The sequence below is a fragment of the Neopsephotus bourkii genome, unplaced genomic scaffold (genome assembly GCF_033783945.1).
Source record: "Neopsephotus bourkii isolate Nb327-2 ecotype Australia unplaced genomic scaffold, CSIRO-AGI_Nbou_v1 NB_107, whole genome shotgun sequence".
Lineage (NCBI taxonomy): Eukaryota > Metazoa > Chordata > Aves > Psittaciformes > Psittacidae > Neopsephotus > Neopsephotus bourkii.
Genome location: NW_026900624.1, coordinates 16,934,595 through 16,952,995, shown reverse-complemented (window position 1 = coordinate 16,952,995; position 18,401 = coordinate 16,934,595). Strand labels below are relative to the sequence as shown.

Below are 18,401 nucleotides of genomic sequence, written 5' to 3'. Positions count from 1 at the left end.
CCTTCCCTGGGAGGAGAGCTGCATTGCTCCAGGGCAGAGCTGGGACTCTGCTCTACATTTTAAGGACTGCAGGTTAAAATCTCTTCATTTTCTTCCCTCCTCCCTTCACTCCTGTCCTCATAAAAGACACAGACAACTGGTTTAGAGCCTGAAATAACACCACACAGGGGACCCATGAAGATCAGCAAGTTAATCTTTGCTCAGAGATTCAAAACACATGGCACTAGCGGTACCCTCATCGCGGGGGCAAGGAGGACACAGAGAGGACCTTGGTGCTGGCTGTCCATCTTCTCCCATCAACCACAGGACCAGTGGGCTCAGCCCTCTGCCCCACAGAGCCTCCCAGAATCATACACTTCATTTTCCTCTTGTGTGCCCCAGGAAAGACCATCTACTACCACAAACACCAAGTATCCTAGCATCCCTTTGCCATAGCAGAGCTGGTAATGGCAATTGGTTAGGAGCCATGTTAAGAGTGGGTGAGCATGGCTGCTGCTACCCCAACCCTTCCTCTTCGCTCTGCCAGAGCCTGAACCCACACTCGCCCCATCTCAGGGTGAGAACAGCCCCCATGAGGGGGGCACTGTCCCCACTCTCCTGGCAGCATGGCTGGGCTCAAGTCTCACTGTTGTCACCCAGGAGGGTGAGGTAGCTGGCTCCTCATGTCACCATAACCAGGGCACGGAGGAATGCAAAGCTCTAGGGACCTCAGCCAGACACATCAAATTAGCTTTTTCCCTGGCTTTCCTAAAGCACCGTGACCACTGGGGAAAGAGGCAAGGGACTGAAAAACAAAGGGCAAGTAGAAATTGGAGCAGGCTTGGTCTGTGGCACACTCAGCATGCTCTCTCTCCACAATAACAGCAAAAGCAGCGCTCCCTCCTTCCCCTGGAGGCAGTTGGGTCTCAGCTGAAGGAGGAGGAAAATACCCTGTCACAAAGGAGGCAAACCTTCCCAGTAACACACATGCCCACAGCCTGCCAACCATTCCCATTATGAACGGTATTTAATTCTCCCTTATACGCACTCTGCCAATAAAAGGCTCCATTAATAATTTACAAGCAATAAGGAGTACAGCTCCTATAAAACAAGTGTTTGTCGCAAGCTTAGTGTCACTCCAGCCATGACAGGGCATTGGCACACGAGCCATGCTCCCTGCACCACGGGGCCGCGGGCGAGGTAGACAGGGGAAGAGGGGACCCGGAGCACACAGTGCCGCAGGGCAAAGTAGACAGAGGTGATAGAAAAAGGGCTTCAAACGTGTGTGAGATACGCTCCTAGACAGCCTGATCCCACACAGTACCCCTGCATTCCCCATCTGGCAATCTGACCACGTACCAGAGACAAGGCGATGGGGAAGAGCCCATGGGGGTGGTTTCCCACCATGAGGGTGGAAGACGTCTCTCCACTAAGACACAGAAAGCTCAGACAGGGGAGGCAGCACATCTTACTCCCCGACTCTTGGTGGCCTCAAGGGGACCAGAAAGGCTGCTCCTGATGGCCTTTGCTGCCAGCATCCCCTCGGTGAGGAAGGACACACTGCATGTTCTCCTGCCCGAGAACAGCTCCTGGGGACAGAAGCTGGTAGCTCTGCTACCCCCAAGCTCAGTCGTCGCCCTCCTCAATCCATATGGGCCGGGTTTGCTCCTGGAAGATGCAGCCACGAACCACCTTGGGCAGCTCCTCAGCATGGCTCCAGGCATGGGGCTCCACACGGGCCCAGGAGCAGGGCAGAGTGTGAAGACCCTGCTCTGCAGTGCGACACACCTTCAGCACCTCCGAGTCCCGCTGGCCCACCTTCCCCAGCAAGCTCCTGTGGGAAACACAGAGACAAGCGTTATCCTTGGTGTAAAGGGATGGGGTGGCAAAGCTACCCGGGAACAACATCACACGTACGTAAAGCCACTTTCCCTGCCCTTTTTCCCCTCGCATTGACCAACCACAACACACAGAGCAAGTGCTCTCACCCCAATCCCTGTCCCTCTGAACAGACACAAGGGCTTTTCTCTCTTGCATCCCTCCTGCAACACCCTTCATCCATGCCACTCCATCTTGCCTTACCTGAGTCCTCTGATGTTCTTCTCCGTGACCTCCACATGGATAACAATGGGGTATATCTCACTTTTAATTAGATCCTTCACACTCTGAACTCCCAGCTCTAGCAGGCAGTGTTTATTCTGGAAGGGAAATTGAATAGATTTACTGATTTAAATGGAGGAAAAAAAGAACCCCGGCCCCTGACAGTCACATTAAATCAAACCCCATACTGTGCAGTATCATTGCTTTTCCAATAGTAATTCCATTAAATGTGGGATTTATGGACAGTGCCAAGAAAGAAGGGAAGAATTACAAAGCAGGGTCACCCACTCAATCAGTGTCAACCCAAGCAAAGAGCCCAGTAGACTCCTCGCTCAGCCACAGACCACCTTTACATTCCCTTTGTCATCACTGTCACCCACAGCGCCACATTTCTGCATCTGCCCTGAGCAGAGCTGCTGCTGCTTCGGCAAAGATGAGGAATATGAGAGCAGGGAGGTTGCTCCTGCTTATGGCATTTCCCACTGCCTCCCCATGAACCCTCAGTTGCCATTTCTTTCACCCTAGCTCAACAGACTTAGGGAAAAGTCCATACCTGCTGATCCACAACCCCTGGACCTGAAACACACTCCAAGCTACACAGCCCTCAAGCAAGCAGCTTCTTCTCTATCGGCTGCATGACCCTCCTTCCTACCCCTCTCAGCTGTCCCTTCCTCTCCTCCAGTATGAACACGGTGACATCTCCCCACACACCAAAGAGCTCAGCACCTTCTCCATCGCCTCCCGGATCATGCGGATTCGCCCTCTCTCCCTCCGGTCCTGGGGGCCAGTTCTAAACACAGGGCGAGCAGGAGTTGTGCTGGGATCCCCTTCTGCCAGCTTCTCTGCAAGCCAAGAGGAGATAGGGAAAGGGAGAAGTCAGCCCCTTCTCCCTCTTGCACATACTTTCTACCCCAGACCCCGCACATTTGCTGCTGCGCTGATGCTTATCAAGCTCAGTGTTTACGGACTCTGGAGAGCAAGCCTAATTATACAACATTACAGATTGGCATGGATCTCCTGCAGCTTCCTGCATACAGAACAAGCACGATATCATAGCCGAAGACACCTTGCAGTGCAAAAGCAGCACTTGTGTTACAGTACTACAGCAACCTAAGACAGCTCACAGCCATTCCCCACCGTTCAACCTGCTCCGTGATAGAGTATGGCAGAAAAACGATCACTTTATTTTGCCAGGTTGGTTTCCTGCAGGGTTTGTGAGCTACATGGGCTCACAGATGGCTCCAGTGAGCAGCAGGGCTGGGAAATCAAGAGGAGCGTGCACCTTGGCATGGGAGAGTGGGAGAAAGATGGGGGCAAGCTGAGCCTCCCTGTGTTGGTGGCAGCCTGCTCAGAAGCAGGACAGCACCCAGCAGCCGAGCCAGCACCAGGCAGGACAGCAGCAGAGAGGTGATGCTGAGACACTGAGCCGGCAGGACAGTGACGTCTGACATGGTCAAAGCAATGATTGCCAGCTGCCCCTCATAGCTCCCAGCACAAGATGATACAATACACACAAGGAACCTCACTTGGGAACCGCAGGCTTCACAACCCAGTGTGGCTGAAGTAGGCACCAGGCTTTACCTGCTGACCACGCTGCTCACACAGCCACCAAAGTGTGAGCAGGGAACCTAATAAGGCTTTTAGGAGCTGCCCACCCTGAAGGTAGAAATAAAGGAATGCATTTAGGAGAAGGCATGTTTGGAACTGGGTCCAGAGCACGTTCCAGCTCTCCCAAGCCCCAGGCTGGCTGGGCATCCTCTGCTGCCTCTGCCTGGTGGCACAGGTACTTCCTTAGTAGAGATGGATGTGCAAAGCCATCCACCTGGCATTTCCTTTGGGGGAGAGCAGGCTCCTGTGGATGATCATCTGGCTTATACCAACTCTGCACCGGCTGGGTGTCTTGAACACCACCGGGTCACCTTCCTTCCCTCACAACAGGCAAAACTGACCGGGGAGAATGGAGTGGGATTTTTCCCCTCAGTGTAAACTCCAAGATGTAGTAACAGCTTCGAAGCATGTTCCCATGCAATGCGAGCGGGACCCTGCAGAGGGCTCAGTAGGATAGGATATACGGCCAAGTCACTCAGTTAAAAGGCGCAAACAGCCAAAATCTGCAGAGCCACCCTTCCTCAGCACTCAGAGTTTTCACTACCTCCCCCCCAGAAAATACACAGACTCGTTTTTCAGTCCTGCACTTGGCCAAGGGAGAATTCTAAACACAGGGAAAGGAGAGAGATGGAGAAGGGAGCAGGGAGGAGGAAAGGAGGTGTCCTCTGTGAAAATTCCCTACTGCCTTTGAAGCAGTGTGTCAGCCTTGTGCTGCTGGCAGAAAGAAGAGGACATGGGAGGAAGAGCTGGTATGAAGTTAGCCTGTGGATCCCACCTCAGCCAGGGGCTTCGTCTCTGGGAAGAAGCACACAGAGCAGCAAGGCAATGCCACCATAGCTCAAGGGAAGAGAGGATGCCATGCCCCAGGAGACCAGAAGAAAGGGCTGGCTTCCCTGAGGGCCAAAGGGATAGGACACTGCTAGAAACAGGAGGGAATGTTGCAGACACTCAGCCCACAAAGGTGACCTGTTAACAGGTACTGTCTGGGAAGACCGAGAGACCTTGTGCTCTTTCTGAGAGTCCCATAAGACCACATCTCATCCTTCCAAGACTAAGGGCATCTCTTCCCAACTGGGCTAACCAAGACTCCACAGAAGTGACCCCTTTGAGCAACATCTTAACTTCCCACTGTAAGGCTAAGAAGCAGCAAGAGGTAAAAGGTGAAAGCAGCCCTTGGAAGCAGGAGACTTGCATATTTTACCTCACTTGGCCACAGGCTCCTAAACCATCCCTGGACATGTCAAGCACTTGTTGCTGCCTACCTGCTGGGCATACATGGAAGTCCAAGCGAGAGGTGGGCAAGTCCAGCAGGTTCCTGATGAGCCGTGGTGCAATGCAATCAGGTGAAAGCACTACAGGACGGGGGGTCTTGACCACCACAGGGCGCACCAGGCTGTAAGGCTTCAGACTCATGTCTGGGTCTGAAAGCCAGGAACGAAGAAAAGAAAGGCAAAGGTGAGAACATGGGAGACCAGCCTGTCACTGGCCTAAATGATCATCCCATTCGTCCTGTGCCATCCTTTCATCCTGACTCATGGAGGCACCTACCAACCATCCTATGTCGCAGGAGAGATCCTATCAACACTCACTCACTGCAGATACCTTTGCTGTAGACCCCCTTGCCCACTTCCTTTGAGTTACCCACCAGTTTATCCTCCATAAAAGGTGTGATGACCCCAAGAACCACAGAAGCAATGGAAAGCCCCAGAAAATCAGGGAATAGAGCAGGGGATTTAAATACGCACAGGGTTCCCCAAATCCCATTAGAGTTGTAAGAGGGATCCTGAGCAGAAAGACTGAGGCATCCCAGATGCCAATGTCCCGTCAGTGCCCACAGGGGATGACTGCATCTCCAAGGGTGATGGATAGGTGCAGGGCTAACAGCTCACCTGAGCAGGGGTCCATCCACAACTGCCGAGGGGGCTGTTCTGGGCTCCTCTGTGGTTTGGATTTCACCAGGCGCAGCTGGTCCAAGGCCCGTTTCTTTAGCTGAGGAGAAAGTGAGGGCATTAAGGCTGAGAGCATAGACCACTTCACACACACACACAGAGCTGGCTTCAGAACACCCGCTGGCAAAAGGGATGGAGTGCACATACACAAAGCATGGGACCAGGTCTGCCACCCATCAGGTTCAGTCTGGGAAGGGGGCAGGAAAGCAGCCTTAGAGCAGGAACACTGCCTGGTTTATAAGCCTCTGCTCTGCTTGCTAACCCAGCTGCCACCTCTATACAAGCTGGTTTACCAACAGAGTGGGCCAGATTGAGTGCTGAGGTGGTGGGGTGGCCATAGGCACACATGCATGCGGATCTCACTGCTGGCTTACATTATTTCTGTGGCCCCTCTGCTGCACAGGCATCTGGCCCTTCTCCTGGATCTTCAAAAGCTGGTGAGCCCTAAAAAGACAGAGAGCTTGCACTCAGTCAGCTCTAGAGCCCCCATAGCCTGCTGAGATCCTCTTCACCAAACCCTACCGACCTGCTAAAGCACAGGCATACCAAAGCCCTCACTCAGCCTCCCAGTCTGTCAGGACCACCCAAACACTACTGCAGTGGTCCCTCATACAAGGCTTGGGCAGCCCACACTATCAAGAGTCCTCATGGGCTTTAGGGGATGCTCACTACAGATAAATGGGGCAGGTACCATATGTACCCCCCTGACTTCCTCCTCTCCCTGATTACCTGCTGTAGTTAGGCACTGTTCCCTTGTCCAGGTCCCGCATGGTCAAGGGGTCGACACGGGAGCAGTACCACTCCAGCCGCCCTTTGTGCATGGTGTCTGTGACATGGAGGATCTCCCGACACTTCACGCACAGCGCGTAAGGGTCTGACGGCTCCAGGAGGGACAGGTTGGTGCGTACATAGAAGGAGTCTCCAGAAAACTTCTTCCCTTCTTCCAGGGCGTCCCGCAGAGGCTGGTACCCTGGAGCAGGAGATACAGGTCACCACAGGCAGGGAGACAGGAGACAACCATCACCGATAAGATAGCCAAGGCCCCAGCACAGCTGTGATGCTATGGATTGGGGTGGGGGGTGCAGAGGAGGCAAACAGACAGAAGGTCTGTACCTCCATCCTGTAACTCAGAGGATGCACAAGTCACACCAGACAAGGAAAGCTACCGGAGCTACGGCCAACCCCTGTGTCAGATGGTGGCCTAGGACCAAACAGGAGAGGAGAGAGAGTAACTGAGATTTACCTCCAGGGTTGGGTGGAGGGGCTGGAAAGGGGACAGAGAGCTCAAGCTCAAAAGAGACCCAGCTGCCAGGGCCTTACCTTCCAGGTCCAGCTGAAAGATGAGGCTAGAGGGCTCCTCCCAATGCAGCAGGCTCAGGAAGGCAACCTCCCGCGTGCAGTTCTCCAGGGAAAGCACCTCTTCCTTCAACGATGGCACTCTCAGCTAGAAAGGACCCGATGCCATTAGACCCAAAGACTGGAAGAGCAGGCTCCCCTCCAGCTCCCTCACCCATCAGGGTTATACAAGAGATGTTACAGAGTGAGGCAGACCCAGGGAAACCTCTGCCTGAGGACAAAGCATCCTCAGTCTGCCTCTGGCTCCCTCTTCTGCCTCTGAAATACCTGCTGCAAGCCACCACCCGGTGCGGATGCTGGGCTGCTGTGAAAGCAAATGCGTGTGCATGAACACGTGTGGGAGTGGGGCAGGAGAGATGGTTTATTTTCGGTTACAGGTGGGATATTAACTCAAGTAGCATAGCTGTATATTTCTAGTGGTGTCATGCCAAAACAAATTCCCTTCCCTCCGTCCCTTCAGCATCCTTCTTCAGAGCAATTATTCTCTATAGCTCGAGAGGGTCACAAAGGGCAGAGAAATCTTGCTCCAGAATTGATTGCTTTGCAATGGGCATATGCAGGATGCAAACTGCTCTGATATACTACAAGGTGACAGCCAAGACCAGCGCCATGTAGCCATATTGCTGTCTTAACTGTGTGACCTCTTTCCTTTCTCCCCTCCCACAGCTGAAGGAAGTGTTTCGGAAGGTCTCAGCATTTTTACATGCACAGCTACACTCAAGTACAACGAGACCTGGATGGGCATTTGTGCTCCATAAAGCTCTAGAGAAATGGAGGTGAGCTTCAAGCTGGGTAGAGGTGAGCTTGCACTGGGGACCACTTGACACTACCTGCATCATCCCATATGCCTTACAAACCCCAAAAGAGCTCTTTCCCAGACTCACCTCAATAAGCCGGCACCCTTCCCTAAGTCCTGCATCCTCGACCTGTGAGCCTGGCTTGACCCACTGGACATAAATCCCTGTCCTGTTCCCTCCAAGGATGGAGATGTCTGCTCCAAGCCTCTTCTCCTGGGGTGAGGGGTTGCTGGGGTGACTCATGCTACAGAGCTGTACCACCAGTGACCTGGCAAGGAGAAAGCAACTGAAGTTTGCTACCTTTTCTAATATCTGCTCCCTCATGCCCTGTGTCCAGCTACAGGGTGCTTATCGTACTGAGCGCTGCAGTACAGAGCTTATGATTTATGGCCATAACACACAGAACCCCTACAGCCCCTTTCATCCCACCAGCCCCAACACCGAAGCCAAGCTGTGCTCCCACAGTCCTGTCCCAACCTAATCAGATGCGTGCCCAGGCCAGGGCAACATCCCCACCCTGCCATAACACATGGGACAGCGCAAAAACACTGGAGTCCCGCTAGGAAGCAAGGACTATTGTAGGATCTTCATCGCTCTCCTCTCCCGCTAGCGAGAAAGAGCTCAAGGAGAGAGGCAGAAAAGGTCCCCCAGCACCACAAACCAAGCAGCCAGCTCAGAGAGCAGTAGTCACCTCCTGGTGACCTCCTCACGGCTGGGAAGCGTGGACAAGCAAATCTCCGACTTCACCCTGGTGTAGGTGCTGCTGGAAGAAGAGGAGAAGGCCCCAAGCGAGGTGCTAGCAAAACCACTACCTAGGAAAGAGAGCAAGAGGGAGAGATGGAGCATGTCACCTCTCTGAGTGCTGCTGGGACCTCACGTTCTTAGAGTGGCAAAGGGCTGGCATCCCCTCCTGGGCATTTTCTAGCATCTGACTGGGAAACCCGAGGCTGCAGCAAGGCGCTGAACAGTCACCTTCCTGGCAAGGGTTTCCCAGGCCTCCTGGGAACAAGCAGACCTTTGCTCCCTTCATCAGCAGTTTGGTCAGAATGCAGCAGCAGCCAGGGCCACCTGGATGTGCCCATAGATCAGCCACCAGCACCCACCACAGTGCTCAGCACCAGGAGCTCCACTCCAGGACATTTACAACCCATCACCCCGGGAGTAGCAGATAAAGGGAGTATCTTGGTAACAGCCCAGGGCAAAGGCATTTCTCTCCTCTGTTAGCTAATCCCCCTATCCCATCAAGTTCTCCATCAACACAGCTTTCCATGAGTTAAACAGAGCTGATGTAAATAGCTACTGCTTTGTAGAGGAAAAGCCAGCTTTTCCAGCTGCTGTGCCTGGGGAATGCGTGGGTCCATAGCACCCTGCTAGGGGTGCAGAGCCCTCACAGCTGCACACACCTAAAGCATGGGGAGGCTCCATTCTCCAACCCCTCTCCCTATGGCCACCACTTCTATTTAGCTACACCCTCTGGGGAAAGCCCCCACCCCAGTACCTGCTGCATCTTCAATGCTGCTGAAGGAGCCACAGGACAAGCTACAAAGGAGACACAAAGGGGAGCTGTGAGTCAGCAGCTTTTCCAAAACCTGTTTGCATCTCATTCTGAACCCCATCCCCACCCAAGAAGCACCCCCCCAGCCAGCACCCAGCTCCCAACCGGCCTCCCCACTCCAGTTTGCCTTCTCCCCTTCCAGCCTGCTCTCCCTGGGCCCCGCAAGCCCCACAGAGGAGACACAGACTCAAGCAGCCCCCAGCAATCACCTTTTGTAGGTCATGCACCTATCTTCCCGCTGCCGACGGAGGATGGAGCCAATGCAAGGTGGGAAGGGGAAGGTGGAAAGACGGTTGATATCCTTCTCACTGTCAGGAGTCACCTCCTTGGGAAGAGTGAAAGAGAGATGCCCGATAACACCAACACCCAGCACCACCTATCCCCTCCCTTCAGGCCAGGCAGCAAACAGCTCCTTGGCTAACACATGCCTCTTCAAGGACCATCCACATCCCTCCAAACACCCAGGGGCACCTTGTTTTCCCAAGCAGAACATATGGATGGAGATACATGGCACTGCATCCCCATCTTTTTGCAATAGACAAGCTGTGGGAGCAGTAGCAGCTTCAGGGAATAACTAGATTTGTCAGTATGTCTCACTTCTAGCCACTGTGAACTCAGAGGTTCTGTGGGACTGCCCATTTAAGGGTGCTCTAGGATGAGAGTGCAAAAGGAGTCAAAGGAGATTGACTCCCTCAAAACCAACACATTTCTGCTACAGGGTTGGAAAGAGCTAGGATTTCTCCTGCAGCATATGTACACTGAACAGCTTTTTGGGGAGGATAACATCTTACTTGAGGCTGTTGATTCCTAAGGTGTCATATGGGATGAAGAGTTTCACTCCTCCTTTCCCAGCCAGTGAGCACTGCACACCTCAGCCAGTTTGTCAGAGAACACAGCACTGTGCCTGCAATCTGCTCCCACCTTACACGCTGCCCCATGCCCAGTCTTTCACCGAGTCACAGCCCTGCAATGAACCTGCTCCAATGCTCATGTTCCCTTCCTGAACAGCGTGGTTCCCCACTGCCCTCAGCTGAGGGTCAGCCTCTCCTGGTCAAGCACTCACCATGCTCTGAACAGCCAAATCCCCTGGGAAAGGGATAACAGAAACCCCCAGTACATCCACAGGTCCTGTCGTAGGGTTGTCTACAAGGCTCCAGGTGCTGCTGAGGTTGGAGCAGAGTGAGTAGGAAGAGCTGCACATCTGGGATAGAAGAGACTCCATCAACCCACTGCATCCCCCAGAGATCGGTCCTGATCCCTCTGCCTTCTCTATTCCCCCTTCTTTCCAGCCCCCTCACCTTGCCCAGGCTGCGGCTGCCTTGGCACCGCTGCAGCTGCGCCTCGAGTGTGCTGTTCAGCCCTTCGGCCTGGCTCAGCTTGCTTAGGAGCTCATCCCGCTCCTCCTCCAGGGTGCGTACGCGTTTGCGGTACTGGTCCTTCTCGATCAAGCTCTGGGAGTATTGCAGCTGCACCCCATCACGGCTCTGGATTGCCTACAAGGAGCCACGCTAAGAGTGAGAGGGGGCACAGAACTGCACTACTAGCTCTGCCTCCCACCCTGGCATGGATGGAGAAGATCCACTGGGAAAGGAGGGGACAGTCAGAGCAGAGGCAAAAGCTCTGGTCCTGCTGGGAGGTGGAGAGCCTGGGGAACAGCAGTTTACCTGGTCCCGCTCTTTTTCAATCTCCTCCAGCTGCAGCAGCACTGTGTTCATACGATGCTTGTAGAGATCACAGTCCTTCTGCAGCGTCCGGTACTTCAGCTGCAGATCTTCCACCTCCTGGAGGTACTGGCAACAGTGAGCAGTGAGCATTAGGCTCCCTGGAAAAGCTTCTGTGTCTTCCCAGCCCCCTCCCTGCCCTCTCTTCCAGGCCCTGCTTAGGGGATGGGGGCAGTGAGGGATGCTGTACCTTATCCCGCAGCTCTTCGGCCCACTGCAGCTCATTCTGCAGGGAGTTGAGTTTCTGGCAGAGATCCTGCCGGTCGTCTTGGGCTTCCTTCCAGTCGTGCTCCAGGATGTCCAGCAGGATCTGCTCAGAGCCTGGCACTGGGACCTCGCCGGGTGCCTAGGAGGTGAGAGGGTCCTGTCACTGCACCACAAGCACCAAGGGAGAACCAGACCAGGGCAGGGACAGGCAGCCTGCCACAGCTGCCATCAACACTCCTGCATTAATCTACTGTGCACTCCAAGGCACAGAGTCACCCTTATGAGCACATCCAAGAGCTGGAAAGAAGGACCCATCACTACCCACATCCAGAAGCAAGGGCAGCCACCACAGATACGTGGTGTGATACAAGAGATGCAAGTGATATGCTCAGAGGAAGGGATGGGCCAGCCCACTGATTCCCCTCATCTCTCCAGTGCCCATGTCACCAGCACTGGGAGTGCCCAATGGAAGGTGCTCAGACACCTGCTCTGCCCCCCCAGGTACCTGCAGCATGCCCTGCAGCTCCTGCAGCGATGCTGTGAGCCGCTGGTTCTCAGCCCGCAGCTCGGACACAGTGTCGGGGTGTCCCCGCTCCTCTGCCTCCTGCTGGGGGGGTGCAGATGCCTGCTTCCGCAGCAGGCTGCACTCCTCCTCTAGGCTGGCCACTTTGCACTTCAGCTGGTCCACCTGCAACCAGGGGAGAAAACACAGCCTGACACACACAGCCCTGCACCTCTGCCTTAGCGGGGAGTGAAGCACAGAGGATGCTGGGCAGAAAAAGGGGCTGGAGGTGAGGGAATTGAGGGCTGCAACCACGCAAAGGAGCATCCTGCAGCTGGGCCAAGCTTAGCACAGCTGCATGCAAAAGCTTTTCCCTGCAGGGCAAAGGAGGAAGATGCACTTGCATAGGCACACTCAGTCTCAGGATTCTCTCCCCATGCACGAAGTTTCATGCTACCTTAGGGCATCCCCAGTGCATCTGGCCTTGACTGTGGGTGAACCAGGGAACTCTGGTGCACTGCCAGGGCCAGCACCTGTGAGATCTCAAAGGCTTCCCAGCTCCTAGCACTGGAGGCAGGGGAGGTTCTCACTGACCTGTAACAACTGATAAGGTTTGTCAGAGAACCAGTTTCACAGCCAGGCAAGGCTATGACAGCAAACAGGACAGGGGAAACCTACCAAAGCCATCGAGCACTAAGCAACACTGCCAAAATTGCCAAGGAGGGGCTCAGGAACTGCATTACTTCTGTAAAATCTACCCAAAAGACCTAGGATGACTCTCAGACACCGGTCACTTCTGGACCATGGAGTCAGGAGGGGAAGGCACACTGGGACCTGGGGGTTTACCCTGCTTGCAAGGCGATTTCTTCACCCCACAGCCACACACCAGGAATTTGCCTCCCTGCTCACAGGAGGCCCAGGGAGCTGGTTTTAGCAGGAATACCAGATAAAATGTAGGGGAGGATCCCAGCCTTGGCAGAGCAGAATGAGGAATGAAGGGTAAACACAGGGCTGTGTGGGAGACCCAGGTCCAGACTGGTAGGGGGAATGCCAGGAGGCAGCAGAGCACTGGGGAGAATGGGTTATTAATAGGCTCAAGGTAGGGCTGTCCTTGCCCAGGCAGGAAATGGGTGCGTTTGCTGGAGGTGAGAGCTTGGCAGCTGGAGCGCGGTGTCACAAATTCCTTTAGGTATGCAGGGCATGAGTCTCCCAAACGTCATGAGAGAGACAAGGAGGTAGGTGGTGGGGATGGAGCCTGTGCCAGAACACTCCTATGAGCTGCAGGACGGGCTGGGCAGCTCTGGACCGCATGCAACGCACCCAGCACCCCATGTGCGGGTGGCTGCCCAGCCACCACTCTCACTAGAGGGGAAGATGCAAGCCCCTTCCTGGGGAGAAGTGAATACAAGCACCATTGCTCCCCAGGGCACCAGTGAGCCTCCTATGCTGTGCCCATGACTAAGGCGCATTCCCTTCAAGAGCAGGAGCATTTGCCCTGACACACATCCCACCCACCATCAGCTTCATGCTCATGGGCCACCACGCACAGTGTGCATCCCTCTCAGCCATCAGAGCCCCGCAGCATCCCACCACCAACCCTCTTGCTTCCCGGGGCCATACCACCAGCTGCAAGTCCCTGCTCCGCAGCACAGCCATGTTCTTCTCCTCGCAGAGCTGCGCATAGCGCATGGCCATCATGTAGTTCTCGTCCTTCAGCCTCAGCAGCTCCACGCTGTTGGTGTCCCACTCCTCTCTCAGCCGCTGGCAACGCTCCTGCACCTTCAGGAGCTCCTGCAGCTGCTTCTCCAGCCGGGCCTGCTCTTGCTCCAATGCCTGGTTTTTCACCTGGAGCTGGTGTTCCTTCAGCAGGAGCTCTTTGCGTTGGGCCCTCACCTTCTTCACCTCCATCATCAGGAACTGAGTTAGTCCCTCAGGGCCTTCCTCATCTGGGGGAGACAAAGGAGAATCTGGTCCTGGCTGCTAAGACATGGGTAACCCCAGGAAAACAACCTGCAGATTTGCCCAATGCTCTGTTTCCATCAAGGGATGGCAAGCTCTCCCAGGGGTTTGAAGCCCTTCTTGTCCCAGGCTTAAGGCACCACAGTCCATCACACATGTACATTTAATTGAATCATAGAACCACAGAATGGTTTGGGTTGGAAGGGACCTTAAAGCTCATCCAGTTCCAACCCCCTGCCACAGGCAGGGACACCTTCCACTAGAGCAGGTTGCTCCAAGCCCCGTCCAACCTGGCCTTGAGCACTGCTAGGGATGGGGCAGCCACAGCTTCTCTGGGCAACCTGTGCCAGGGCCTCAGCACCCTCACAGGGAAGAATTTCTTCCCAATACCTAATGCAAGTCTCCACTGTTCCAGTTCAAAGCCATTCCCCCATCCTATCTTTACCTTGCAAGAAGTCCCTCTCCAGATTTCTTGCCTGCTTCCAGATTGGAAGGCTGCTATAAGACCTATATATTTTAAAGCTATATCTGGCCCCCTCAATGCCAGGTCCAGAGCACAGAGCTGTCAGGGTAGCATGAAACAGGTTGTATGCATGTACATGCACAGATTTCTGGCCTTTCCCACGCAAGCAGCAGCTGAAGAGAGGCCGAAGCACCTACCCAGGATCATAGAACAGCGCTGGGCTGGCTCCCTCCCTGTTAGTCGTGTGTACTGCTCTGGGTAGTAAAACTCTAAGGATTCCAGGAAGGCTTCATAGCCTCGCTTCCCACGGCGCCGAAGGATGTCCATCAGGTAACCTGGGAGAAGGAATAAGAAGCTAGGATGAATTTCCTGCAAACCAGAGAGAAAAGAGCATAGCCCAGCTTTGTGATATGAAGCAGCATCTCCATAATTTCCAGTTCCATCCACAGGAACGGGAATGGCTAGAAGAGGGATTGTGGTGGGAGCACCCAGAGGGAGGTCCACAGGATAAGAGGGAGATCTGGCTGCAGAGCATCGCAGAGAACAGCAAAGCCGAGGCAGCAGTGCAGTGGAAGGACCCAGGAGGCCACACCACCCTATGCTGTGTAGCACTCACTGCATGTCAAAACCAGGCTGTCCCCCAGAAACCAGGCCCATCCAAGTGTGAGTTTGTGCTTTCTCCCACCTGTCTGGTTGCTTTTGCAGGGGAATCGGCACGAATTCAGCACCTCCTCCTCATCCTGCTCGTCTATCACACGGCACTGGCGCAGGTATGGGGTGAGTTTCGCTGGGTTTAGGGAGCGGGTTAGCTGGTGCCGGGCACTCTCGATCTTCTCCCAGATAGCATCTTCTTCCTCCTCCTGCTCCGAGAGGCTGTGGGCTTGGAGAGGAGCATTCTCCAGGGCTGTGAGGATAAAAGGAAAGAGAAGGTCTGAGGGATGATGGAGGAGCACAGGGTAAAAGGCACAAGTAGACATGGGAGAACATGAGTAGAGGTACGAGCATGCAAACAACTAGTTGTCCTGCAAATGGAACTCAGATACATCACAAGCCATTTTACATACAAATTGGTCCAGCAGGATCTTGAGTGTCCACCTAGTGCCTTAGATATGCAGAAAACAAGAGGTATATAAGGGATTTATGAGTATATACAGTAGGAAGTCTATAGAAGGTGTCATCCTCATCCCCGAAGCATTCTTAAATACCCACACACATCACATATCTTCACTTTTTCTCCATCCCTGAGAACAGGAAACTCTCTGGACCAAGCCTTTTCAGAGCCTGGGGCATACTTTCTCATACTGTGGCTGGAGAGGAGGCTTTCCCTGGGGATTCACTTGCCCTGTGCATGCACCAGGCATTGGTGGCCGAACTGGAAGCCTTGAGGGCACCATCCCATGGAGCACTTTTGCCTGCAGTACCTGTAGCCAAAGGTGAATTGCATAAGAGTATCTCCCATGTATCTTCCACACATCAGTGTGAAAAGATGTAGTAACAAGGCAATCCCACTGTCAATCAAATAAAGCAAGAGGGACCCCCTGAAGTCAATGGACCAAAAACCTTTAGAGCAGTGGTCTAAATTAAAACTGCTCCATGAAGTCCTCCAAGCCATGATGGAGCAGGTCTGTGCAACGAGCTCTCTTCCCAGCTATGTATCAACTCAACCAGCATCATCTACCTACACTTAAGAAATAATACCTGCTTCACAGGCCAGCACAAATCCTTTTAGTTGCCAAGACAAAGCCCAGCAAAGACCTCCTGAGACCTAGATGCCATCTCTCCTACCCAGTGTGTACCGTTACCTGCTGGTTGGTGCTGGCATGAAGTCCAGCTTTCCTACCCCAGCCACAAAACATCCCCAGGGGCAGTGTAGACATCCATGCTGCATGAAGGCAGAGGGAAGGAAGGGAAATCTCCCACTTTATTTTATTTGGGTTTAGGTTTTTTTCTCTCTTGTGATGAGAATGATATCATCCTATTTCAGACAGCCAACTAGCACAGCAAGGGGGATGGCTGAGTGAGCTGTGCAGAAGTTAATCCTCTAAGTAAAAATACAGGAGGTTCAGTGCCTCCCAGATAAAGGATAACAAGAAAAGAGAATTGCTGAATCCACAAAAGACACTCAAGTGTCCGATTTCCAGCACCAAAGCACTTTGACGCCTAAATACCAATACAGATCTGGACTGCCCTAGGCTGAATAAAGACAACAAACCGTGCTTCTCGCAGAAACTTCTCTTTCATTAGGGACAGCCTCACTTGCCCCAGAGACACCAGAATGCAGGAGGAGGATGCAACAGCAGGTCACAGAAGTTAAACTGTTTTGAGGAGTGGATTTATGCCTTCATAACAAACTATTTCTCCAGGAAACGCAAGCCAACCCTGCAAGCACCGACCAGCTCCTCGGCAGGCAGGCAGGCTCAGCAGGGAGCAGGAAAGGTCGGAGGGGTCTGGGAGGCGGTACCCCTCCTCCTGCCTGGGATGAGTACCCCTCCAGGCCGGGGCAAGGCAGCGCTTCCCCTTTCAGCCACCGCGAAGGCGCTATTCAAGGAATGCCGAGCCGGAGGCCAGCCCTGAGGAGGTGGCTGGCAAAGAGGAGGAAAAGAGGAACGAGCACCCCGCGGGAAACACACACCCCAGCCGCCCCGGGGCCCCCCCGACGGGCGCGGGAGCAGCCCCGGCGAGGAGGAAGAGGGGGACACAGCGGGGCTGCGGCAGCCCGGAAAGCTCCGTAAGTATCGGAGAGAAGCTCCCGTCCCCGTCTCCCGGCCGGGGCTCGCTCCTTACCTGCCATCCCCCGCTCCGCACCGCTCCGCTCCGTTCCGTTCCGCTCCGCCGTCTGCCGCCCCGGCAGGTGTGTCCGAAGCGCTCTCACCACCGCGCTGCACCTTCCTCCCTTCCTTCCTGCCTTCCCTCCCTCCCTCCCGTGCTCCCTCCTCCAGCCGGCTGGGAGGGAACCAGCAACCCCTGGGCAATGGAGAGCCGAGCCCAGCCCAGCCCATCCCATCCCAGCACTGCCCTGCCCGCCCCCGAGGGTAGCTCCTCTTTCCCCCAGCCTCTCCCGCACTCTGAGCCCCTCCTCCGGCTGCTCCTCACCTGGGCGGCCCAGGGAAGAGGGTTTCTCTTGCCCGCTCCCTCCGCAGCCCCGGGATGGAGCTGCTCTCCGGAAGGATACGGCTCGCCAGCGACTTCGCTTCCGAAAGGCAATTTGGGTTCACCTCCCGATAAACCGCCGCGGCAAGGGGGTGTCCGGCTATGGACTCACGGGTCTCTCTCGGCAAGGTGCAACCCTCTCCCCCCTCCGGCTCAACCTGCAGAGAAGAGGTGCATCAGGAGAGGTTTTGGTTCATGGGCTCCAGAGCTTGCAGCCCGGCCACCCCACTTGTAGGGCTGGTTCTGGATGCGGGGTGTGTGTGTGTGTGTGTCTGAAGCAAGGCAAGAAAATGAGAGTGATGGGAAGAATCCTGATAAAGGCTTAATTTTAGCCCCCAGTCCTCAGTAGTGTCTGTGGGTGGAGCTGAGCCCGGGGGCAGCATGACTGAGCTTTACTCCAGGGCATACAGGGGCTCATACCAGCCATCCTGACCACACACTGAGTCCCCAGGGACAGAGGCAGAAGCCTGCAAACTTTCCTCCTCCCTCAGTCCAGAAATCCCAGAGTGGATCTATGTGTCCCCACAGGATCCCCAAAGAGCCCACACAGGTTAACCTGCACCCCTGCCACATATCTAATTGCCCAAACCTGTGCTTAACACTGGCACTAGGAGGGGTCTGGGAGAGATGGAGTTGAGCACTGTGAATTTGATTAGCATCATATGCCTCCCCCTCCAAGGCTAAGGTGTTTTTCATTTTCTCTGGCAACTCCATTTCATCCCAACTGTGTCAAACCTCAGACCTTAGTGGCCAGGATAAGACAGTGCAGGCTCTGTGCAAGAGGTTCCCAGTGCAGTATAAAGCTAATAAGAAATGGGAGTTCACCTGATTCCCGTCAGTGTCAGCTTACAGGGTAGCCCAGAGTAGTGCTGTGCATCCCTCCAGAGCTTTGGACACAACACAAAGGAGCCCTAGCAACACCTTCCCAAAAGAGAGCTGTCCTCATCATCACACTACTACAGCTTCTAGACCCCACCTCTGCATGGAAACCTTTCTCTCCTTCCTGAGAAACCAAGGAGGGTAGAGTATGAAATGATCTTCAGGTGTGAACTCTG

General features: G+C 54.4%; 1 protein-coding gene and 1 long non-coding RNA gene across 3 annotated transcripts in view; one reads left to right on the top strand and one right to left on the bottom strand.

Moving 5' to 3' along the window:
* The window catches only part of LOC133218371 (uncharacterized), a 145,125-nt gene that overhangs the window by 64,371 nt on the left and 62,353 nt on the right, over window positions 1-18,401 (top strand). The gene's annotated exons all lie outside the window — the stretch shown is intronic.
* CARD10 (caspase recruitment domain family member 10) lies at window positions 988-17,475 on the bottom strand. Of its 2 annotated transcripts, none has more exons than XM_061363863.1 (21): window positions 17,290-17,475; window positions 14,882-15,100; window positions 14,394-14,531; window positions 13,395-13,720; window positions 11,778-11,960; window positions 11,256-11,411; window positions 11,009-11,134; window positions 10,643-10,837; window positions 10,408-10,545; window positions 9,554-9,669; window positions 9,288-9,328; window positions 8,481-8,601; window positions 7,877-8,057; window positions 6,957-7,080; window positions 6,366-6,606; window positions 6,011-6,080; window positions 5,577-5,676; window positions 4,950-5,108; window positions 2,806-2,921; window positions 2,062-2,177; window positions 988-1,813 (listed from the first exon to the last, which is right to left on the bottom strand). In XM_061363863.1, the coding sequence occupies exons 3-21, from the start codon at window positions 14,521-14,523 to the stop codon at window positions 1,606-1,608; spliced, it is 2,847 nt and encodes a 948-aa protein (XP_061219847.1). In that variant the 5' UTR covers window positions 14,524-14,531; window positions 14,882-15,100; window positions 17,290-17,475; the 3' UTR covers window positions 988-1,605. The 2 variants fall into 2 exon arrangements, with proteins under 2 accessions (XP_061219847.1, XP_061219838.1); XM_061363854.1 differs by lacking the exon at window positions 17,290-17,475 and adding an exon at window positions 16,981-17,007.